Raw genomic sequence first — 21,794 nt, forward strand, 5'->3', positions numbered from 1 at the left:
CACTCACTCACTCATTCACTTACTCATTCACTCACCCACTCACTCACTCATTCACTTACTCATTCACTCACTCACTTACTTGCTCATTCACTCATTTGCCCATTCACTCACTTATTCACTCAATCACTCATTCACTCACTCACTCACTCACTCACTATCATTCCCTCACCCACTCACCTATTCACTCATTCACTCACTCACCCATTCATTAATTCATTCCCTCAACCACTCACTCATTCATCCATCCCACCATAGCCAGGCTCTCAGTGTTCTAGGCTACAGCCAGCAGCCAACACAACACACCAAGGCGACCTCTCAGGCTGACGGGCTGTGTGCCGGGTATAGGAGCCTTGATGAGAGTGCTTGCCAATTTCTGTGTTATAAACACTCCCACATGGCCATGCAGGAGCCACCTAGATGAAATTAGTGGCCGTGGAGTTGAGAAGGTCTGTGGGCAGCAGGTGCCCATGAGCCAGGGCCAGCTGAAGCTCTGGAAAGGGCAGACAGCCAACCCTGACAGCGTGGTGTGGCACAGGTAGAGAGTCTTTCTATCTGTCGCCCATGTTATTTTGCAGTATTTTGCCCAGTGGGCTCCTCAGGGGCAACTTGGGCACCTGGCTAGGTGTTTACTCATTCAGCAGACTTACTGGGGATCAGCGACCCCCACTGGTACTCAAGGAGCTCCAGGCCTTGGGGAGTGTGCAGAGCTGGGATGGGGGAGCCCAGCAGAGGTGGCTGGCAGGGTGCATGAGGTCAAAGGTAAGAAATTTCAAAAGGAAGCAGCATTCCCAGCAGGGGTGGGGAGAGGGGCACCGCCTGGGACCTTGTGACCCCAGGCAAACCTGGACGGCCCCTGAGCTTTGTTGTCCTGGTTACCAACACAGAACAGTAATAATGCTGGCCATACCTGCCCAAGGGTGGTGGGGTAGGGGGTGGGGGGGCACACCCAGCAACTGACCCTGCCCCGAAAGCTTGGCTGTGACGACCCTACATTCACACATTTAATGTCACTATCCACCTCACAGACCAGGAGACTGAGGTGACTGGCCCTGGGCCCTGAGGTTGGCTGACGGCAGGGCTGGGAGCTGATGCCTGCATTTCTGTTCTAATGGGGACACATCCTGGCTTGGGTGATGCTGCACAGAGATGTCTCTGCAGGGACCCTGCTGCTCTGCCCTCCTTAGAGCACCCCCTGTCACACAGCAGGCACAGCCCTCAGCAGGAAGCTGGCTGGATCCGGGTGGGCAGGCCTGGGCCCGCCCCACCCCCCACTGTCTCCACACTTAGCACATGTAGGGCTGGGGGCTGAGTTAGTGGGAAACACTTAATGCTCAGGGGCCAGAACAAATCGCCCTCTTAACAGACTTTTCCACTGGAGTGGAGCTCCTTGACTTCGATTCATCCCCAGCTGGAAAACAAGCACATTTAAAATCATGCCACTTTGAGACGCAGTGAGGCCAGCTGTGTAGGGCCAGTCACTGGGGAAGAGCAACTGAACACAGGCACCGCTGAGCTGTGTCGGGCACAAGGTGACTCAGGAATACCTGGTGTCCGTGCACTGCCTGGCTTACCTCCACTGAGGTCCTGGGCTTCCACATGGACCAAGTCAGGGTCAGCGTCCACCCCAGAAACAGCCCTGGAAAAGAAGAGCCGAGGCTGGGATCAGGAATGGAGCCACCGTGCCCATCCCCCAGCAGTTCCCCACACCCCACGCAGCCATCTGGCCTCCCTGGGTCTGAAGCCACCTTGCTCTGTGGGTCTGCAGGGCACCACCTCCTCGGGAGCCCACCTGCTCCTGGGCTAGAGTATCTGGGTCTTCCTTGCGTGGGCCGAGGGGGTTGGCTTTCTTCCTGTCATGGTAGTGTTTGTTAAAGACTTTCTTCTTCATATAATACTTTTGCATTGTTTTTTCATTTTTGTTTGTTTTATTTTGATCATCTAAAACGGCTGCAGGAGACAGGCAGGCCTGGGACTCCCACCCTATCCTAATTTTATCAATATGGAAACTGTGGCTCAGAGAAGCAAAGTGACCCTCCCAGAGCCACACCGTGGAAAGGGCTGACCTGGGAGTCGAGCCAGGCTCACCTGAGCTGCTGCTCCGCCTCCTGCTTCCCATTACCTGGTGAGTGTGCCCTTGGGAAGATTCAGTCATCGCCCCTTGCCCAGTGCTGCCTCTAGGGACTTGCCTGAATCCTTTCGTGAGGTGGCAAAGGCTCCAGCAAGAGGAATGCACCCCCTACCCCAGCACTCGACAGTTTGCACCAGGCTGTCCCCACACACGGGCCTGGAGCACGCATTGTGAGGCGGGTCTTCATCTGCATTTGTAGGTGACCCCACCAGGCTCAGGGTGCCTCTGTGACTTGCCCAAGGCAGCACGGCTCAGACCAGGGCAGTCTCAGCTCCTGCTCAGGTCTGCTCGGCCCCCAAAATGTATGCTCTCCTCAGACCCCACACACTGCCCTGCTCACAACCAAGGCCTTCTAATGTCACGTGTCCAGATGCCTCATCTCTTACAGGACTCTGCCTCCCTTGAGGGTGCTCCCAGCTTCAGAGAAGACACGACATAAATCTGGGAGTTTGGCCAAGTGGCCGAGTTCCACAGACATCTCTAAGAGCCTAATGGGATGTACCTACCGCGTACAAGCCCTGCCACAGCCCTGGGGACAGAGATGAAGGAGGTACCGAAGCTTCCCTGTGGGCTCCTGGGCCAGGACGCTCAGGCTGGGGCTGTGGTTCTCCCACTCCACACTCCACCCACCTACACCCCTTCCCTGCCCCACACCTCTCCCCTGTTTCACTGCCCTGCTGGGTGAAGCCTTTAACTGGGCAGGAGGGGAGGGAGGACGCTTCTGTCCGTAGAGGCAGAAGCCAGGTCCTGAGGCTGTGCTGCACATAGCATGTCACCTGAACTCATTTAATAGCTCCGTTTAGTAGCAGCTGCTCAGGTACAGGGACTGTCCTAGGTGCTCTAGTTGCCTTATCTCACTTACCTCGAATGATCCCAAATGATTTGGTTATGCCCATTTTACAGATGAGAAAACCAAGGACCAGACAGGTGAAAACAGATTAAAGGTCATAGAGCTAATAGAGCAAGATCCACAACCCAGGTTGTGCCACTCCCAAAGCAACATCTTTTCACCACACAGTTGCTTCCTGGCTCTGCACAGCATTGTGCATGGAATAATGCGGTGAAGGGGTAGTGGGAGGGAAGGCGGACAGCTGCCCCTCCCTCAGTCCAGGCTCTCAGCTGGAGGATACACCTGCCCTGGCCGCTTTGTCCAAGGCTGTCCCCTGTGCTCTCACAGACTGCCCACCTGCATGGGGCTGGCTGGAGGTGGAAAGCCTCACTTGCCCCTTGGACACTTCCCCAGCTGTTCCAATCATTACACTGGCACCAATTCTGCCTTGAATTTATGCAGTACTTGTCCTCTCAGTGCTGAAGAGCCAGCAATGACAGGGCAAAGGCTGCTGCTCAGGGTTGCCATCTGAAAGCCTCGCCTTTGAGGGACATCCACCCGTTCATTCACCCACTCTGTCAACATTACTCCCCACCCTGGTGCTGCATTCACTGTGCTGGATGCCACCTGTCCTAGGTCATGTCCCTGTCAACCTGCTGTGTGTGCAATAAAAATCAGAGGACTCACTATTTGCCAGGGATTGGAGGCTCAGAGATAAACAAGACACAGCCTCTGTCCTCTAGGAGTGCACAGGCTAGTGAGGAGGCCACACGCAACATGACCTATTCACCATCCATCCATCCATTACCCATTTATCTATCTATCCATGCATCTATCCAACAATCCACCCATCTACCCATCCACTCATCACCCATCCGTCCATCCATGCATTCATGTATCCACCACACATTCATCCATCCACCCATGCATCCGTCCATCATCCATCCCTCCATCCATCCATGCATCCATCCATCACCCATTCATCTATCCATGCATCCATCTACCCATCTATCCATTCACCCATGCATCCATCCATCCATCATCCATCCACCCATGCATCCATTCACCCACGCATCCATCCACCTGTGTATCCATGCATCCATTCATCCATGCACACATCCACCCATGCATCATCCACCCATCACCCATCCATCCATGCATCCATCAGTCCATCCACCAACCCATGCTTCTATCCTCCCATGTACCTATCCATCCATGCATGCATGCATCCATCCACCCATCCATGCACCCATCCACCCATGCATCTATCCATCCATGCATCCACCAATCCATCCATGCATCCATCAATCCATCCATCCATCATCCATGCATCCATCCCTCCATGCATCCATCAATCCATCACCCATCCATCCATCCATCCATCCATCCATCCATCAAGCATCCACCCATCCAGCAATCCATCATGCATTCATCCATTCATGCATCCATCACCAATCCATCCCTCATCCACCTATCCATGCATCCATTCATCCATCCATCCACCCATGCATGCATCCATCACCCATTCATGCATGTGTCCATCCATCCAGGCATCCATCCATCCATGCATCCATCCATGCATGCACCCATCCACCCATTTACTGAGCACCTACTACAAGTTGGCCCTGGGCTAGGGCTGGACATATAGAGGTGCATTTTTCAGGTCCCTGCTCTTGTCCTTGCCTCAGTAATCTCACAGATTAGAAAAAGGTCTATGAACATTTGTTTCAGGCTCAAACTCTTTAGGACTGTAGTCGATAAGTTTCCATGCCAGCTGGTCACACTAGGGCTCAGGAAGTAAAGTCTGTTATTGAACAGCATCTTGCCACACAGGAAGGGGACATTGGCAGGAATGGGAGGAAGTTCTCACCTATACTTGCAGTGTGAGGACAAATCTTTCACCATGAGTAGGTGGAAGCCAGTTCTTTGGGAGGCTACAGTCTTTCTGACCATAGGGAACGTGTGTGTGGGGCACATAATAGATGTTTATTAAATGGTTAAATGAGACTTAAAGAAAGGGAGGTGAAAGGAAGAGCCATTTTTTCAATGCTGACTATGCGCTGCCTGTTGAACTAAGCACTTTATAATTATTACCTTGTTTCCATCACAGGACTATGAGGTGGAATGAACTCCATTTTATATATTAAAAATCTGAGGCTGAGAAGGCTTTTGTCTTCTGGGCATTTGTCTTATATCTCACAGAAACCTTGGGAATTCCTTCCTCTCTCCCTCTGCACTTCCTTCCTTCTTGGCATTTGGCCTGAGTAGTGGGAGCAGGAGGGGTGTGGAACAGATAAGGCAGCATCCCGAGCTGCTATATGGCTGCCTGGTCACATCACGAGTGACCAAGTGGCCACTGGACATTTGTCTGGAATGCAGATGACATTCAACGCCATATTCTTGGATGGGCTCAGGACTTGGGGGACAGATGGAGGCGATACTGAGGTACACACATGGTCCTCTGGGTGCGATCATCAGAGTGGCCCTTCAAACACCCCTTCTACTGTGGCCTGGGCTGTCTCCAGATCTGTGTTCTCGCACTTCCTGGGAGATGGACAAAGGGCACTGGCCATCCTGCCTCACTCATCCCTTGTGTGCTCAAGGCCAAGTGGATATAGGGCACTTGTCGAGTTTTGGTGGAGACTGCCCAATCATGCTGGGGACATGAGTGGGCACTTATGATGACTCCAACCAGTGCTGCGTTCAGCAGTTTACAAAGCACCTCAGACACGAGTCCATCTGACCCAACGCAGGCGTGTCCAGCCTTGTTGGCATGGAGAATGCTGTGACAAACCAGCTGCATGTCCCCTCCAGAGCCTGCAGTTGGGGGGCTACATGGCGACACCAGGGAGGAGCCTGACTTGAGAGGGGGGACTCCGACCTGGGCTGGCTGAGCTCCCTTTGCCGTTCTATGACACCTTTAAGATGGGAGCTCAAGCAGTTACGGCACCTCTCTGAGCCTAGGTTCCCTGTCCTTAAGATGGCACAATAACACCTGACTCATGGGGGTTCTCTGAGGGGCCAAGTCTGTGAAGCACCTGTAATGAGGCCTGAGATGGGACAGAAGACATGTCCCAGGGTCCCAGCTCCATTGGCTGGTCCTCCAGGGAAGGTAGGGATGGGGCATGGGCTGGTCCTCCAGGGAGGGCAGGGATGGGGCATGGGCTGGTCCTCCAGGGAGGGATGGGGCATGGGCTGGTCGTGCAGGGAGGGCAGGGATGGGGCATGGGCTGGTCCTGCAGGCAGGGCAGGGATGGTGTCCAATTTTGGAGTCATATCCAGCATATGCCCAGCGTTGAGCCTGGCTCCCAGGAGGGGAGTGTAGAATTTTTTAGATGAAAGGAGCCTTAGTGGGGATCCGGTCCAGGGTTCCTCAAACCAAGCATCACATCCCATCTCCCAGATGTCACTATCTCCGTGTGCCTACTGAACTGCCATCTACCTACCACTTTCTTCACACTGAAAACCTCCACGTGCTTTAGCCTCTGCAAAGCGGGACTCCCTGGGAACTCCTGGGTTTGGAGGTTGGTCATTCCAGCTAATGACTGTTAAAATTGCTTATCCATTTACCACACCAGTCCCTCTCATGGACACTTTGCCCAAGAGCAAGCTGAGCCTCAAGATGCGGAAGTCACTTCCTGGTGTGAGTGACCACTCAGTGCTGAGGGCAGGAGCACCCCCACAGCCTGCTTGAAGGAGGTTGTGATGTCCCAGGCAGAGCGCCCAGTTCCCACGGCCTCTCCCCATCACTGAGTTTCCCACCCAGATATGATGTCCCCGTTCAGCTCTCAGCCTTCCTCCCAACCTGCCTCGCACCAGGATCCCCATTTGCTACACCTTCTTCAGGGACCAGGTCCACCCTAATGGCCCCAGGTGGACAGCGGAAATCCATAAATGAGTCTGAGTAACACAGGACCCGCAGATGTGCCGTATGGCGGGAACTGACTGGGGCTCCTCGAAGTCCACTGAGATTTCAAACACAGGGGCACCAGCATCAATCACTCTGACCCTAGGTAAAAAAAACTTTCCCTTTCAAGGTGGAATGTTGATTTCGGCTTTTGTGAATAGACCATTTGTAAGCTCCTTGGAAAGGAGGTCTTGGGCCTGACATTGTTCTCTCCTGAATACAGGCAGACATTGTTCCCTTCAGCAGCAGACCTACCACCAGCAAGATGGAATTTTAGCCTCATCATCCATCATCCGTGAAGTGGGGCAATGACACCTGGCCTGTGCAAAGCCTCCCCCTGCCCTCACTCATTCATTCACCCACTCACTCAATCACAGACTCACTCACCCACCCACTCACTCACTCAGTCATTCAGTTACTCACTCACTCAGTCACTCATTCACTCCCTCAATCACAGACTACTCAGTCACTCAGTCATTCAGTCACTCCCTCAATCACAGACTCACTCAGTCACGCAGTCACTCACTCAGTTACTCACTCAGTCATTCAGTCACTCAGTCACTCAGTCACTCAGTCAGTCATTCAGTCACTCAGTCACTCAGTCACTCAGTCACTCACTCAGTCACTCAGTCACTCAGTCACTCAGTCACTCACTCAGTCACTCAGTCACTCAGTCACTCACTCACTCAGTCACTCACTCACTCAGTCACTCACTCAGTCACTCAGTCACTCACTCACTCACTCACTCACTCAGTCACTCACTCCGTCACTCAGTCACTCACTCACTCAGTCACTCACTCACTCAGTCACTCACTCAGTCAATCAGTCACTCACTCAGTCACGCAGTCACTCAGTCAGTCACTCACTCAGTCACTCACTCACTCACTCACTCATTCACTTGCTCAGTCACAGACTCACTCATTCAACCAGTCAGTCACAGACTTGCTCATTTACTCACTCACTTACCCACTCACCAAGTCACTCACTCGGTCACTCACTCACCCAATCACAGGCTCACCCACCCAGCCAGCCAGCCATTCAGTCACTCATTTACTCACTCACCCACTCATTCAGTGACTCATTCACTCAGTCATTCATTTGCTCACACATTCATTTCCTCACTGGATCACACTCAGTTACTTACTTATTTACTCAGTTGTTACTCATTCTCTCATTCATTCACTCATTCATTACCTCACTAACTCATCACTCACTCAGTCATTCACCCTATAAATTCACTCATTTACCATGTTCATTCCTTTAGTTTCTTGCTCTGAGCACTTCCCACATCCATTTCTCAGTGTGCTGGTGAGGGTCCTGGACTACACACAGGTGTACAGGTGGTCTGAGGCCTGATCTCTGCTCTGAGTCCATCAGCCATGGGTTTAGAAGACTCTCTTAGACCGCACTACAACATCTCAGATAGAGCCCCACTCCCTGCAGGAAATGGCAAGCCTGACACACAGGCCTTCTTGCTCGGCGAGTTCTCCCTGCCTAGAAACGGCAGGCCTGTGAGATGGGCTGGGGCAGGCAGCCCTCAGGGAGTAAGTGTTTTGGGAAGGCGGGAACTGACTTGCACTCCATTTGTGCTGAGGGCAGCTCCAGTGCAAATGGTTCTGCTGAGCCCTGAAAGGTGTGATAACAGACTGTAGTGGGGAGCCCTCCACCTCCTCCTTCTAGGCCCTGCTGCCCCCGTGCCCTGCCAGGACCCGGAGCTGATGGAGAGGTAGGCTGAGGCTTTCCCTGGGCGATTGGGCGGCTGAGCAAGGAGGTAGATGCAGGAACACCCGGTGAAGCCCAGGCGGCCGGACCACCCAAGAGAGTGGGCAAGGGCCACTGGCCACAGCCAGAGGTGGACCAAGGCTCAGGGCTGCAGCTGGGGGGGCAGGAGGACCTAGAATGTGTGCCCAAGCCTCTCTGAGCCTCAGTTTCCCCCATGGCATGAGACCTACAATGAGTGCCTGACCCTCTCTGAGCCTCAGCTCCCCTTCATGACATGGGACCTACAATGAGTGCTGAAGCCTTGAGCCTCAGTTCCTCCCGAGGCATGAGGGAGACCCCCCTGGGCTGCTTGGGGATGCCGTGGAATGGAGCATTCAGAGCCTCAGCGAGCTGCCCGGCAGACACTCAGTATTCAAAGTGGGGTGGCTGCGGGGCGGCTGCTGTTACGATTCTGTGCTGAGGCATGGAGAGACTGAGGGCAGGGTGTGGGGCCGCGCCCGGCCCTACCCAGGAGGCAGCAGGTCTCAGGGCACCTGGGGCTGCTCCCTCCCACTCACAGGCCACTCTAATGAGCTTGCTTGCTGTGTAGCTTAGCACAACGTGAATGAGTCTGAGCTTCAGACAGAACACGAGGCTTTGGCGATTCCCGCTGTCAGTTCAAGGACAAAGAGCTCCTTGGAAATGCTGTCAAAACAGCATTATTTACTGCTTATAAGGGGCGGGGGCATTCCCACGGCTGTCACCACACTCCAGGAGAGATCCCGGGGCCACAGGGGCCAGCGTCCACTGTGATTCCCTCCAATAACAACTGCGCTATTTGAGACACTTCAGGGAGAAAACAATTTGATTTGCCTGAGATAATAACATGTTTGAATTATCGCCAATTTCCCTCTGGGCGCTGTGGGTCGGTTTCTTTCTCTGACTGGAGAGCTGTCCAGGAAACTGCCTGGCCTGGGAGTGAACAGAGCTCCACCAATTCCCCAGAGCGACCCGGCTCAGAAATCCCACCTCCTGGCTCTGCTCTCCACCTCTGAGAGCGCTCAGGCCCAGGCATCCCACGGCAGGGTGGCTCTGGCTCCTGACAGTTGACAGCAATGACAAGACCAGTGATGGACGGCAGTGCTCTGGTCTCTGAGGGAGGAACCGGGCCCTCCCGTGGGCAGCCCGAGGAGAGGCAGCTGTTACGTCTCTCCATGAGCCAAGGGCGTGCCCACCAGCAGTCGGCATTCCAAAGGAGGAAAAAGCCTCCCTTCAGCCTGCGGGGTGGCCAGGATGCCAGTCTCCTGCCAAGGTCAGTGTGATATTACAAAGGGAGACAGGTAGGAAGCCCTTTCCATGTGCTTTTCTGTTGGAGAGACCAGGCTGTGGCCTGCACAATGGTCTGTTGCACACGTGGGATAAGAGGCTAGCACTGTGTGTGTGTGCATGTGTGTGTGCAAGTGTGTGTGCATGTGTATGCATGTGTGTGCTTATGTGTGCGTGTGCATGTGTATGCATGTGTGTGCTTATGTGTGTGTGCATGTGTGTGCATTTGTGCGTGTGTGCATTTGTATGTGCTTGTGTGAGCACGTGTACATGTGTGCACATGTGCTTGCGTGTGTGCATGTGTGTGCTTGTGTGCATGTGTCTGTGCATGGGTTTGCATGTGTGTGCATGTGTGTGCCTCCATGCATGTATGTGCTTGTGTGTGCATGTGTTTGCACGTGTGTTGTGTGCACGTGTGCATCTGTGTGTGTGTGTGCATGTGTGTATGCATGTTTGCGTGTTTGCATGTGTGCTTGTATGCATGTGTGCTTCTGTGCGTGATTTGTATGTGTGTGCGTATGTGCATGTGTGTGCGTATGTGCTTGTGTGCATGTGTGTGTATGTGTGCATTTGTATGTGTGCATGCATGTGTGCATGTGTGTGCATGTGTCTGTGCATGGGTTTGCATGTGTGCATGTGTGTGCCTCGTGCATGTATGTGCTTGTGTGTGCATGTATTTGCACATGTGTGTTGTGTGCACGTGTGCATCTGTGTGCATGTGTGTGTGCATGTGTGTATGCATGTTTGCATGTTTGCATGTGTGCTTGTATGCATGTGTGCTTCTGTGCGTGATTTGTATGTGTGCGTATGTGCACACATAAGAAAGAGGGATGCGGTGGAATCAGCACGCGGAGCAGTGTGGGTCTGGAAGGGCAGTGCAATCAGAAGGACGGGCGTGGCCGCAGCAGGAGAGGGGCAAGTGTGAGCTCTGTGCGGCTGCACTGGCTCCTGGCCCAGTGCTGCTGCCTGCAACTTTGGGCAAGCCCTTGTCCTCCGGGGCCCTCACGGGTGCAGCCCACAGACATTTCTCAAGGAGAGCCAAGTGTCCCCCGGTGCAGTGAGACTGGCGTGTTGTCCAGGAAGTGCACTGATAGACTCCCTGAGGATGCACTCAAGGGGTTGGGACCTGCTGTGTGATACAGGTCCCCAGTGGCCCTTTGCCTGGGATGGGAGCCCCCTTTCTCGGGCCTGGCTCCTCAGGAGGCGGGGGTGGGGCCTTTTCTGGGGTACAACCCCAAACGGATCCTGCTCGTTGGTACCCAGCAAGGGCTGGGAAGGGAGACAGGTTGAGCTGCGGGAGGGGCGCCCAGGCATGGATAAGCAGGAGAGCAGGGCTGAGGCAGGCTGGGTCAGCACCCACGGGGGCTGCTTGTCAGGGGCTGAGTCAGCGCCTGGGTCAGGTGGGGAGCGAGGAGCAGTGGACCGGGTGCTGTGCTGGGGACGTGTACATCAGCACCTGTCTCCACTGGGGAGGCTTTGAGGCTCAGGGAGGGAACAGCAGTGGCACAGGTCCACATAGCTGGTTCATAGGTAAAAACGTGGCCTGAGGGACATGAACCCCCAGACTCTGCCATTTCCAGTGCCACCCAGCGTGGAGCAGAAGGAACAACTGGGGTTCCCTGGGATGAGTAGACTGTGGGGCTGTGGGGTGGGGACCCTGCCCGGGCTGGGGAGGAAGGGGAGCTGCGGGTCCCTGGGGGACTTCCAAGGGTCGGGGGAAGTGCTCTCACCAGAACACGTGGTCTTTAGTCACTCGCTCTTGCAGAAGCGTCCACTTTTTCCCCAAGTCGGATGACACGTAGAGCTTTAGGGCAGAAAAAGGAGAAAGGAAAGCTTGGTCAGGACGTCAGGAATAAGCTGCTTCTGACAGAGGTGGATGTCCCCGCACAGTGGGTCCCTAGCAGAAGTCAGCCTTTTCCAGCGGCCACGCAGAGGCCCTGTGCTCATGCTGGGGTGCAGACCCAACCTCACGGCCTCCATGAGGCATTCCTCTCCCCAGGCCAGCCGGCAGAAGCCGGGAGAGGAGGTTCTCCAGGATGAAATCCAGGGGGGACCTCACAGAGGTGGTGTGTCTGAGCCTCGAAGGTGGGAGGGACTTTATAATCCTGTGTGACGGTGGGAGGAAGGGCGTTTGGGAGGAGGGAGCTCATGTTGCCAGGGCCGGAGGAGGCAAGGGATGTCAGAGCAGGACAGTGGTGGTGCCAGGGCAGGGGTGTGCCATCTGCCGCAGGGCTCAGTGCAGGCACAGGCGGGCTGGGGCCTGACACCAGGGCCGGCCTCACAGCCTGTGACCAGTGCCACAGCCCAGGGACCTTGCTCAGAATAATTCTCTGCAGTCACCAACTTGAACTCCTTAATAATTTTGTCTTTAATTGGAGCTTTGGAAGTGAAGGCTGAGGGGTCAAGAGAGCGTGTGTAGGGCTGACAGCCCGGGGTCCCTCTCCAGCCCTGAATCCTCAGGACACCATCTCAGCTGCCTATGCCCGTGGTCCTGTCTCTACACTGTCCTTGTCCCCGGAGAGTGCCAGGGCCATGCCTGGGCACAGGAAGAGGCAGGGGTGGGTGCCCTGCGCACAGTTTTGAGGTCAGTGCTGGGGGCCTGGAAGGGTGTCCCTGTGAGCCAGGGAGCATGACGTCAAGAATGTCATGACAGGCCCAGAGAGACAGCGTGCAGAAGGAAGGGAAGCACTTGACCTGACTGTCAAGTTTTCACTCTGCGCTGCGCCCTGCAAATGAATCACACAGTTGGCCCTGCCCCAAACCACCACCAAGTCTGGATAAGATGAGGCACTCAGGGGGTCCATGGCCAGACTGTGTTTCAGGAGCCCCCACCAGAGGCTGTGGTGGAGGCAGGGAGCCAGAGGACGCCAGGCCCGGGCCCAGGGGTAGAATGGAGAGGAGGACAGGGCTTGAGAGAGGCCTGTGCTGGCAGCTGGACTGGTCCTCTGAGGAGTAAGCAGAGCAAAGAGGGTGAGAGGGCCCTTGGATCTGTGCCCCAGAGCCTGGGAGGAGTGGACAGGGCCGGGGGTCCTCACGTCTGTTTCCCAGAGCCTGGGAGGAGTGGACGGGGCCAGGGGTCCTCACATCTGTGCCCCAGAACCTAGGAGGAGTGGACGGGGCCGGGGGTCCTCACGTCTGTGCCCCAGAGCCTGGGAGGAGTGGACGGGGCCGGGGGTCCCTGGGTCAGTGTCCCAGGCCTGGGGAGAAAGGAAAGAGCCAGATGGTCCTCAGATTCACACCCAGGGCTCTGGCCTGGGGGTCTCAGGTGGAGACAGGACCTTGATCAAGCTATGAGCTTTGGGAGTGCCAAGTGAAGTTGCCAGGGCCACAGGCAAGGCCCAGAGCTGTTCCGCTTTCCATGAAGGCCTGTGGGAAAGGGCCTCATCCTCCTTTATGGACAAGGCAGTCCTGGAGGGAGCTGAGATCCGCTCTGGCAAGAGGCGGGACAGCTCTCGGGCACAGCGGCATGTGGGGCGGGGAGGAGCCTCTGTATCAGGGCACTCCTCTTGGCCATGCCAGGGGGTGGGATTTCACAGCTCCATTCTCCATATGAGAAGCTGGTTATGGGTGCTGGAAACACTCCCCCAAATGTGGCATCTTGGAAACCGAGAACACAGCAGAGGCAGGAAGCCTATTCTCCCTCTCCTTCCTTCCCTGAAGCAGCCCCTAAGCTAAGGGTGTCCTCTGACCTTCTCCCACCCTCCCCGAGAAGTCCCTCACGTGACAGGTGTCCTGCCCCAGGCCTGGGGAGGGATGCCACGCCAGGAGGCTGAGAAGACGCTGGACACGCAGCCTGGCTAAGCCCCACCCCCTGCCCGCTTCCCCTCACCAGATCACAGCCCCGCCCTCCTGTCACTCTTCTCCAGGACCAGCCCCTGTCCACCAGCGCTAAGCATCGAACTCGGACTTCCTGTCTCTTCGGGCCTTCATTTCGAGCACTCCCACGTCACAGGAGACTTAAATGACGTGAATTTGTTTTGCTTCCGTCTGGTGAGTGTCCTGCAACGGAGGCCTTAGCTATGAACCTGGAGATGGGTGGGGAAAGGAATCTTCCTTTCTCCCCTCCGTGGGAGCTCAGCAAGCAGGGGTGCTGTCCAAGACGGTGGTGCTGGGTCCACAGCCCCGAGCTGCCCATGACCATGACGGGCTCCACAGGCAGCTGCCATGCCCTGGGGGCCCAGAGGAGGCAGGGTCCTCTGTGTTATCTAACACAGGAGAGCTGGACGGGCCCAGCAGGACAGGCAGGGGCCCAGGGGTCAGGAGCCGTGACTGTGGCGGGCCACCTGGGCCCTTGGGCCCTGCAGCTCTGTGTGTGGTCTCCTGGCAGGCCTGCCTCCCTCCATGCTACTCCAGCCCCGCCAGAGCCTCGGGTGTTCAATTCCCCTGTGGAAGATCCGGATGGGCCCCCGGTTTCTTCCCCGACTCACTGCCTGGCGTCAGGCCAGCATCTGAAGGGTGTGGGGGTGTTGGCGGCCGAGGAAGGCGGAGGCCATTCCAGAAGGAGGGGATGACCCAGCACAGTCCCTGCAGCTGGAGATGTTGAGCACACAATGCATCTGGCTCCAGGATGCCAGGCCTCACGGCGCCAAGGCCAGTGTCACGGGCAGGCTGCCCTGGTGCGGGAGGAGGGGACAGAGCTGTGACTTCACCTCTCAGGGCTGGGAGTGAGGGAAGGGTTTTAAGCAGGCAGCAAGAGCCTCCCTCCCTGGGGTATGGCAGAGACACCTGATAGCCGTCCCCGAAGCTCGCCCTGAGGATGATCCCATGGTCTAAGAACAATGAGTCCCCAGCTAAGGAATCCAGGAGTGGCAAACCCGGAGTTCACCCCTTATCCATGAGGAACTGGTTCTGGCCCCTCCCTTGTATCCATGAGGAATGTGTTCTGGCCCCTCTCTTGGAATGCAGGCCCCATGGGGGCCGAGGCCTCTGTGCTGGGTTGGATGGAGGTTGTTAGTGGGAGGGTGCGGAGGGGGAAGAGGCCACATCAACTGCAGGGCTCTCCTGCCCAGCCCACTGCCACCAGACTGCCCCTGCGTGTAACGTCCTCCAATAAACCTGGTGTCTCCTTTGCTGTTCCTGGGTTTCTTCTGTGGCCTCGCGGGCATGGTGCCATCTCTGCTGGAGTCAACAGGGTTCTGGCACAGCCACTGGGAGGGGCCTCTGTCCACTCCGGAGGAGACGAACGGGATGGCAGAGGGGCCTCCTGGAGGCAGTCTGACCTCCTCTCTCTCCAGAGTGGCCGGGACACTCTCCTAACAGCAATGCCAGGAAGCCTGGGCTCCCAGCCCCCGCTGGAGCCAGCTACCTGGCCAGGCCTGTTTCTCCCAGCCGTGAAACTGGGCTGACAATCGTCATTCTCACTCAGAAGGTCCGGATGATTCAACTGCAGCCCGTGCTCCGGAAGTCCAGCCCGTGTCTGACACAGCGCATCCACCGCACGTGCCTGCTTTTCCTGTCCGGGCAACGGAAGACACTGTCCCTTTTCCCTTGCGTCTCCGCTGACACTGGCTCAGCGTTCATTTACATTTCAATACGTTTCATCCCTAAGTCTCAGGCGAAGAGTGAGCGCAGACATTGGGCTGGGCCAGTGATTCTATAACTGATGTCCCCAGTTCATCTTTGATTTGCGTGCTGTTTTTGCTGGCTGCCCCTCTCAGGGTAGGGGCTGTACTGGTGCAATATGGCCCGCCCTGCATTCCTCAGGGAAGGATGGGCCACGTGGGGTTTAGGGGATCCTTTGCACCCCTGGAGCATCACATGCTGAAATCCTTGTTACACAAGCAAAGCTCAGAGCTCACCGTGTTTTTCGTTGCAGATTCAAGCCTGGGACAGGAGAGGTCGTGGCCCCACCGCATGGGTGTGGCTGATGGAGGAGGCAGGCTGGGCTGGGCTGGGAGGGGAGAGAGGGCTGGACAGGGAGGTGGGGACCTGGGTCTTTGGAGTTGGCCTCTGCTGCTGTGTCATGGCCGTGGAGACATTTCCTTGCCTCAGTTTCCCCATCTATAAAATGATGCCCAGCTGTAGCGTTTCAAAGGGGAGAGTCTGTGAGCCTAGTGTTCTTGGGCTCCAGCAGGCCTGGCTCCATTAGCACCCACCATGCACAGCAGGAGACCTTGCATGCGCTCCCACGCTGTTCTGAGCCTCAGTTTCACCGCTTTTTAAAACAGGAATGTGACCTCTTGCATGAAGGGATGCTGTGGGGTTATCCAGGCGCACAGCAAAGCAGTTGTGCCTGCCACACACACAGCACGTCCTGTCGTGATCACCGCCTGGTAACACCTGTAATAGTGGGGTCCATCCTGCGTGCGAGCACCAGCCGGGCCCTTTGCCTCTCAAGGCGCCTACAAAACATCGCTGGGAAGTCGATGCTTCTAAAAATATCTTGTGCAGACGGAGACGGAGGCTCGCAGCAATCGAGAGATTCACCCAGAGTCACCCCCTGTCAGACCCGCACTTGAATTATCTGTGATTTGAATGCACGTCTCTTTCTTCCTTCTGCAATCAGGATCTGTCTAGAATGAATCATTTGAGCACAGTTCCCATCACTGGCCCGGGAAGGAAGGAAGGCTCAAGCCAACCACTCAACCCAGATTCTCCGTCTGCCTAACGGTACGACATTCACACGAACGGCAGCCAGGGTCAGAGGCCACGGCTCCGGGCCCGAGGGCCGGCACGACTGGCTTCCTCTGTGCTTCGTACTCCTTGTCTTTCCCCCACGTCCTTGTCACAGGCACCACATTATGAGGAGCCAATGACATCATGGATGTCACTTCTGCTGTGGATGCCGCTGCCACCACTGCTGGTCATCAGGAAGGATGTGCAGAATCTCAGAAGGGAGACGGCTCATCAAGCCCAGCCCTGTGCAGCCCTGCCTCTCAGCACAGGTAGGTGTGCCCCCTCCTCCTGGAAGCCCACCTGGGCTGCCCAGTGATCATCACCCCCTGCTCCTGACCTGCCTCCAAGGCCAGTGCCCTGGGCCTTTTCCTATCTGGGTCCCGGTCCTTGCCTCCCTACTGCGATGTCTAATAAGTCACCATGCTTCAGACGCAACTGTGTACCCTGAACCAGCTGCATGCCACACCCTTCTCCACCCAGGGCCACCGCCCAGTGGGCCACACCATCTCCGTGGACCCCTGCTCCCAGCCCTCGCTCCTGTGGCTGCAGAGCACAGCTGGTCCCGCCAGTCTCCATGCAGGCCTTCCAGGAGGTGTGGCCTCCAGAAAATCCCACACCCTCACATGGGTACATAGCGTCCCAGGCCATCGGGACCCCCTGGCTGCCATCCTGCGCACTCCCTGCATGCCCCCACCCCAGGCACACTCCACTCGGGGCTCACTCACACTTGTGGTGCTAATGTATGCACAGAGTCCTCTGAGCATCTGCGCCCGCTGTGCCCTCTGCCTGGAATGCTTTCCTTGTCCCCAGTCGATGTTCAAGACTCAGTTCAAAGTCACCCCCTGGGTCAGGCCTTTGCTAAGGCCACTGGCTCAGAGGCCCTCCTGAGCCATGTTGTCCTCCTCCCCCTCTTCCCCCTCCTCCTCCCCCTTCTCCTGTCCCACCCAGCCCTGCTCCCCCAGCCTCCATGTCCTCCCCCTCCTCCTCCTGTCCCACCCAGCCCTGCTCCCCCAGCCTCCATGTCCTCCTCCTCCTCCTCTCTGGTCTCAGTAAATGGCCTCCCTTCTTCCCACCATCCACCAGGTCCTCCAGCCACAATCCCAGAGGTGCCCGCCATCCCACCTGCCACACCGTAAGCAGAGCCCTCAGGGGCCAGCACCCCATCCCATGTCAGGCCACCCAGCTTCCCCACCCCACCTCGGCTGCTGCCTCCCCCAGTCTTCCATCTGGGAAGCTTCAGCGATGAGACACTATGCAAACTACCGCAGCAGTGCCAAAACGCTCAAGCTACCAATTAGCCAGTCCTGAAGCAGCGAGGCTTTTCCACAGTTCACGCTTCAGAGCCGAGATGAACCCACCGGAGCACTCATGCGGGCCGTCCCTAGCAGGGTCCCTGTGGACGAGCAGGTCAGAAGAACCAGCCAAGGGTTGAGCCCACCGAAAGACGGGGTGGGAGGTTGCCCAAGGAACCACGGCCGGGAGACTGCAGGTGTAAAAGGCAGCAAATCCCGGGCGGCTGGTGACCCCCGGCCCTCCTCGTCCGCATCAGAAACGGATGTTCCGCACACCGCTTTTCCTCCCTCACCAGCAGTGGACGGAATTCCTGAGCTCGACTTGAAAACAACAGACCCCACCACTGTCGCTAGTGCAATTTCAGCAAGCGTCCCCTCCCTCCTCCCCGAAGCTGAAGAGAAGCAGGCAGGGCCCTGCATCGTGGGACTGTCCCGGCAGGGGTGTCCCACATCCCATGGCGTCTGCAGGGATGGCTGCTCTGCCCATGGCCCTGGGTGTGAGTGGCGAGAAAGGCACCCGTCTGTCTGTGTGGCTGTCTGACCGTACTTTCTGCTCCTGGTACCATGAGTGAAATCATCTTTCTCTTCAACAAGGCTGGGAGTTGACTTTCTTTAACCACACTCCTTTGCCACCACCCGCCTAGAGAAAGCACACATGACTGCTAGATCGTCTTGAAGAAAGAGGTTGAGCTGGGCACGGTGGTTCACGCCTGTAATCCCAGCACTTTGGGAGGCCAAGGCGGGCGGATCACGAGGTCAAGAGATCGAGACCATCCTGGCCAACACGGTGAAACTCCGTCTCTACTAAAAATACAAAAATTAGCCCCGTGTGGCGGCAAAAGCCTATAGTCCCAGCTACTCAGGAGGCTGAGACAGGAGAATCACTTGAACCCGGGAGGTGGAGGTTGCGGTGAGCTGAGATCATGCCACTGCACTCCAGCCTGGTGACAGAGCAAGACTCTGTCTCAAAAAAAATAAATAAATAAGAAAGAGGTCGAGAAGAGGCTGAGAGCCTGTGTCTTACTCAGCACAACTTAACCCCGCTCCCTTAACCCCATTCCCCAAGCCCTGGCCACGTGGAATGGGGGCCCCTTCCCCCGCTTCCTCATGCCCTGGGCTCCAGCTCTGTTGAACCACACATTGTGATGTAAATCCGCTTTTTTGCTCTCTCACCTCCAGCCTCTGCCTGGAGCATCCCTCCCCTCCTCCTCCCCTGGCTGCCTCCTGGTTTTCAGGACAGCCGCATTCCCAGCTCCACATCTCTGCAGGCCCCATGCCAGCTCCCACCAGACCCCCTCTGGTGTGGCATAAGTCACACTCCCCCAGCGGGATCCTCCCCATCTGGAAACGGCATGTGCCTCCCGCCCCTGGGCTTCTGTCCCGACGTTCTCTTCACACGGGATGCTGTATTAGTCGGCGAGGCTTCCGTAACAACATGCCCCCGGGGGTGCGGCTTAAACAACAGAACATCGTCTCACGCCACTCCGAGGCCAGAAGTCCAGAATCGAGGAATCGGCCGGGTGGGCTTCTCCCTCCTCGGCTCGCAGACGCCGCTGCCTCCCTCGTCCCTCCGTGGTCTTCCCTCTGTGCCTGTCTTTTGCAGTGTTTGTGGTTTTGAAACAGAGGCTGTCACCCAGGCTGGAGTGCAGAGGTGCAATGGTAGCTCTCTGCAGCCCTGAAACTCCTGGGCTCAATCGATCCTTCTGCCTGGGCCCCTCTGCGTGCTGGGAGCATCGGTGCACGCCACCACTCCCGGCCGCGTCTCTGTCCTGATCTCTTCTTGTCATAAGGACACCAGTCAAATGGGATTAGAACCTACCCTGATAATCTAATGTTAATTTAAGGGCCCCGTCTCCAAATATGATCACATTCTTTCATACCAGGGGTTAGAACTTCAACATAGGAATTTGGGGGGACACAATCCAGCCACACGGATGCACACCCTCCACCCCCACCTGAGGTCCTCCCAGCCCCGCCCGGCTCGGCTGCCGGCATCTTGGTGACCCTCTCCCCAGCCCGCCGGCTGCGTGTGCACTGCGGGGAGCTCACGCCAGCGCAGCTGTTTGCTGACTTCCTGGTGTCCTGGGAGTTTATCTACTTCTCTGCTACGCCACAGCTCGAGGGCACACACCTGCCTTGCTCACCTGCGGCACCAGCGCTAGTCCGGAATCCGTGGCTGCTGGTGCGCATGGCCCATTTGCTGACTGAATGATCACGTTTGACTCTAGGGCAGGGGCTGGTAAACGCGTTAGGGTAGTAAATATTTTCAGCGGCGGAGGCCGTGTGGTCTCTGTAGCAACCACTCACCACGGCCTTGGGAGCGGGAAGGCAGCCAGAGATGCTGGGGCACAGAGATGGGCACAGCTGTGTGCCAGGGAAGCTCCAGTGACGGACCCAGGCGACAGCCCATGGTTTGCTGACACCTGCTCCAGGGTGAACGGTAAGAAGCCATCACCTTTCATTCAGAAAGGACTTTTTAAAGAAAGTTCTCGTCCCCTAGAACATATGCTTCGTGAGAGTAAGGAGCCTTTACTAAGCTTGCAAAGCAGTGCCCAGCATGCAGTATGTGCTCAGTGAACAGCCACAGCTGCGGCCATTGGCTGCACTTCTTTTTCCGTCTGGGCCTCGGTGAGAGCCTGGCAGCGGCTGTGGCCTTTTATGGAGCCAGGCACTGAGCTGTGCTTGTTGGATGCCACCTCACTTCACACACACAAACACACACCCACAGGCACGCACATGAACACATACACACAAGCACATGCATGTACACACTCACAAACACACTCATAAGATGGCAATTTCCCTCTTGACAAATGAAAAAACTGAAGCTCAGAGAGGTTAGGCAAGTTGCTCAAGGTCACACAGCTGAAGCTCAGAGAGGTTAGGTAAGTTACTCAAGGCCACATAGCACTCCCTTGCGGCAGTAATTCTCGTCTCTCAGACTTGAGCTCATGGGACTGTACCATGGGCTGAGGAGTCACCCCTGCCTTCAGTAAGGATGGCTGATCACCTCTGGCCCTTCCTCTGGGTCATCTGAGTGACTCAGGCCAGGCCACCCTTCTATCTCATGTCTCAGTTTACCCATCTGCAAACCGGGAGGGCACTGCTCATACCCACAGTCAACACGTGCATAAAAAGTGAGTCGTGGCCACGGGTGCCTGCGAGCCAGGCAATAAAGCCTCCGCATTAACGGATGGGGTTGTCACTGTCATCACCGCCTCTCGCTTGCGTTTACGACGCCTGCCGGAGCTTAACGAAGCCTTTCCAGCTCACTCTCCTGGGAGGCGATTTTACTATCCGCCATCAACTGCTGCAGAAATAGAACATTTCTGCTTAATAAAAGACAAACAGCAGCAACTAAGAATCAGCACATCCGGGACAGCCCAGTTACTGCGGCTGAAACCTGCATGGATGCATCCTGTGGAAGGGTGAATTTCATCACTCGGAGTCGCAGAAAGCAGTGGAGGTGGTCAGCGAGGACACGCCTCCTTCCCTCATGCAAAGATAAAAGGCCGGAGTGAGGCAGGACAGGAGGGAGGGCCAGCAGCAGTGTGAGGGCCCAGGAAGGGCACACAGAAGAGGGTCCGGGGGTCTCTCGTGGTTTCGAAGATGCTTCGAGTCGGCCCTGGACTCTTAGTGGCGGTCTGATGTGGTTGGCGGCACTCAACACGCTTTCATTCCTCACTCCAGGGTGCCTTGTTGCACTGCAGAGGCCTGAAAGCTGCAGCCCGACACTGCGTGGACTTCCTTGCAGCTAGATTTTCAGGTAGTGGGATGCACTCTGGCCAGGTTTGGAAGGTGAAAGTGAGGTGGAGGCTTTTTCCTTCCCCACTGGGTAATGTCTGCTGCCAGTAAGGTCCCAGGAAAGGCTGCTGTGCCCACCCTCCATCTTTGGAGGGTGGAGAGGTGGTGGTGCTGGAGATGGTGGTGGAGGTGGTGGAGGTAGTGAGGTGGTGGTGGTGGTGGTGGAGGTGGAGGAGGTGGAGGTGGAGGTGG

General features: G+C 56.4%; 1 protein-coding gene across 7 annotated transcripts in view; it reads right to left on the minus strand.

The window, feature by feature from the left end:
• Positions 1-21,794, minus strand: part of SORCS2 (sortilin related VPS10 domain containing receptor 2) — a 587,909-nt gene that overhangs the window by 77,977 nt on the left and 488,138 nt on the right. For all 7 annotated transcript variants that reach the window (XM_032254109.1, XM_032254110.1, XM_032254108.1 and 4 more), the window contains exons 5-6: positions 11,622-11,695; positions 1,572-1,636 (exon numbers count right to left, since the gene is read on the minus strand). In XM_032254109.1, the coding sequence (XP_032110000.1) occupies positions 1,572-1,636; positions 11,622-11,695 (139 nt within the window). The remainder of the gene's footprint in view (positions 1-1,571; positions 1,637-11,621; positions 11,696-21,794) is intronic.

This window comes from Sapajus apella, unplaced genomic scaffold, assembly GCF_009761245.1.
Source record: "Sapajus apella isolate SASKATOON/1434 unplaced genomic scaffold, GSC_monkey_1.0 scaffold85, whole genome shotgun sequence".
Taxonomy (NCBI): domain Eukaryota; kingdom Metazoa; phylum Chordata; class Mammalia; order Primates; family Cebidae; genus Sapajus; species Sapajus apella.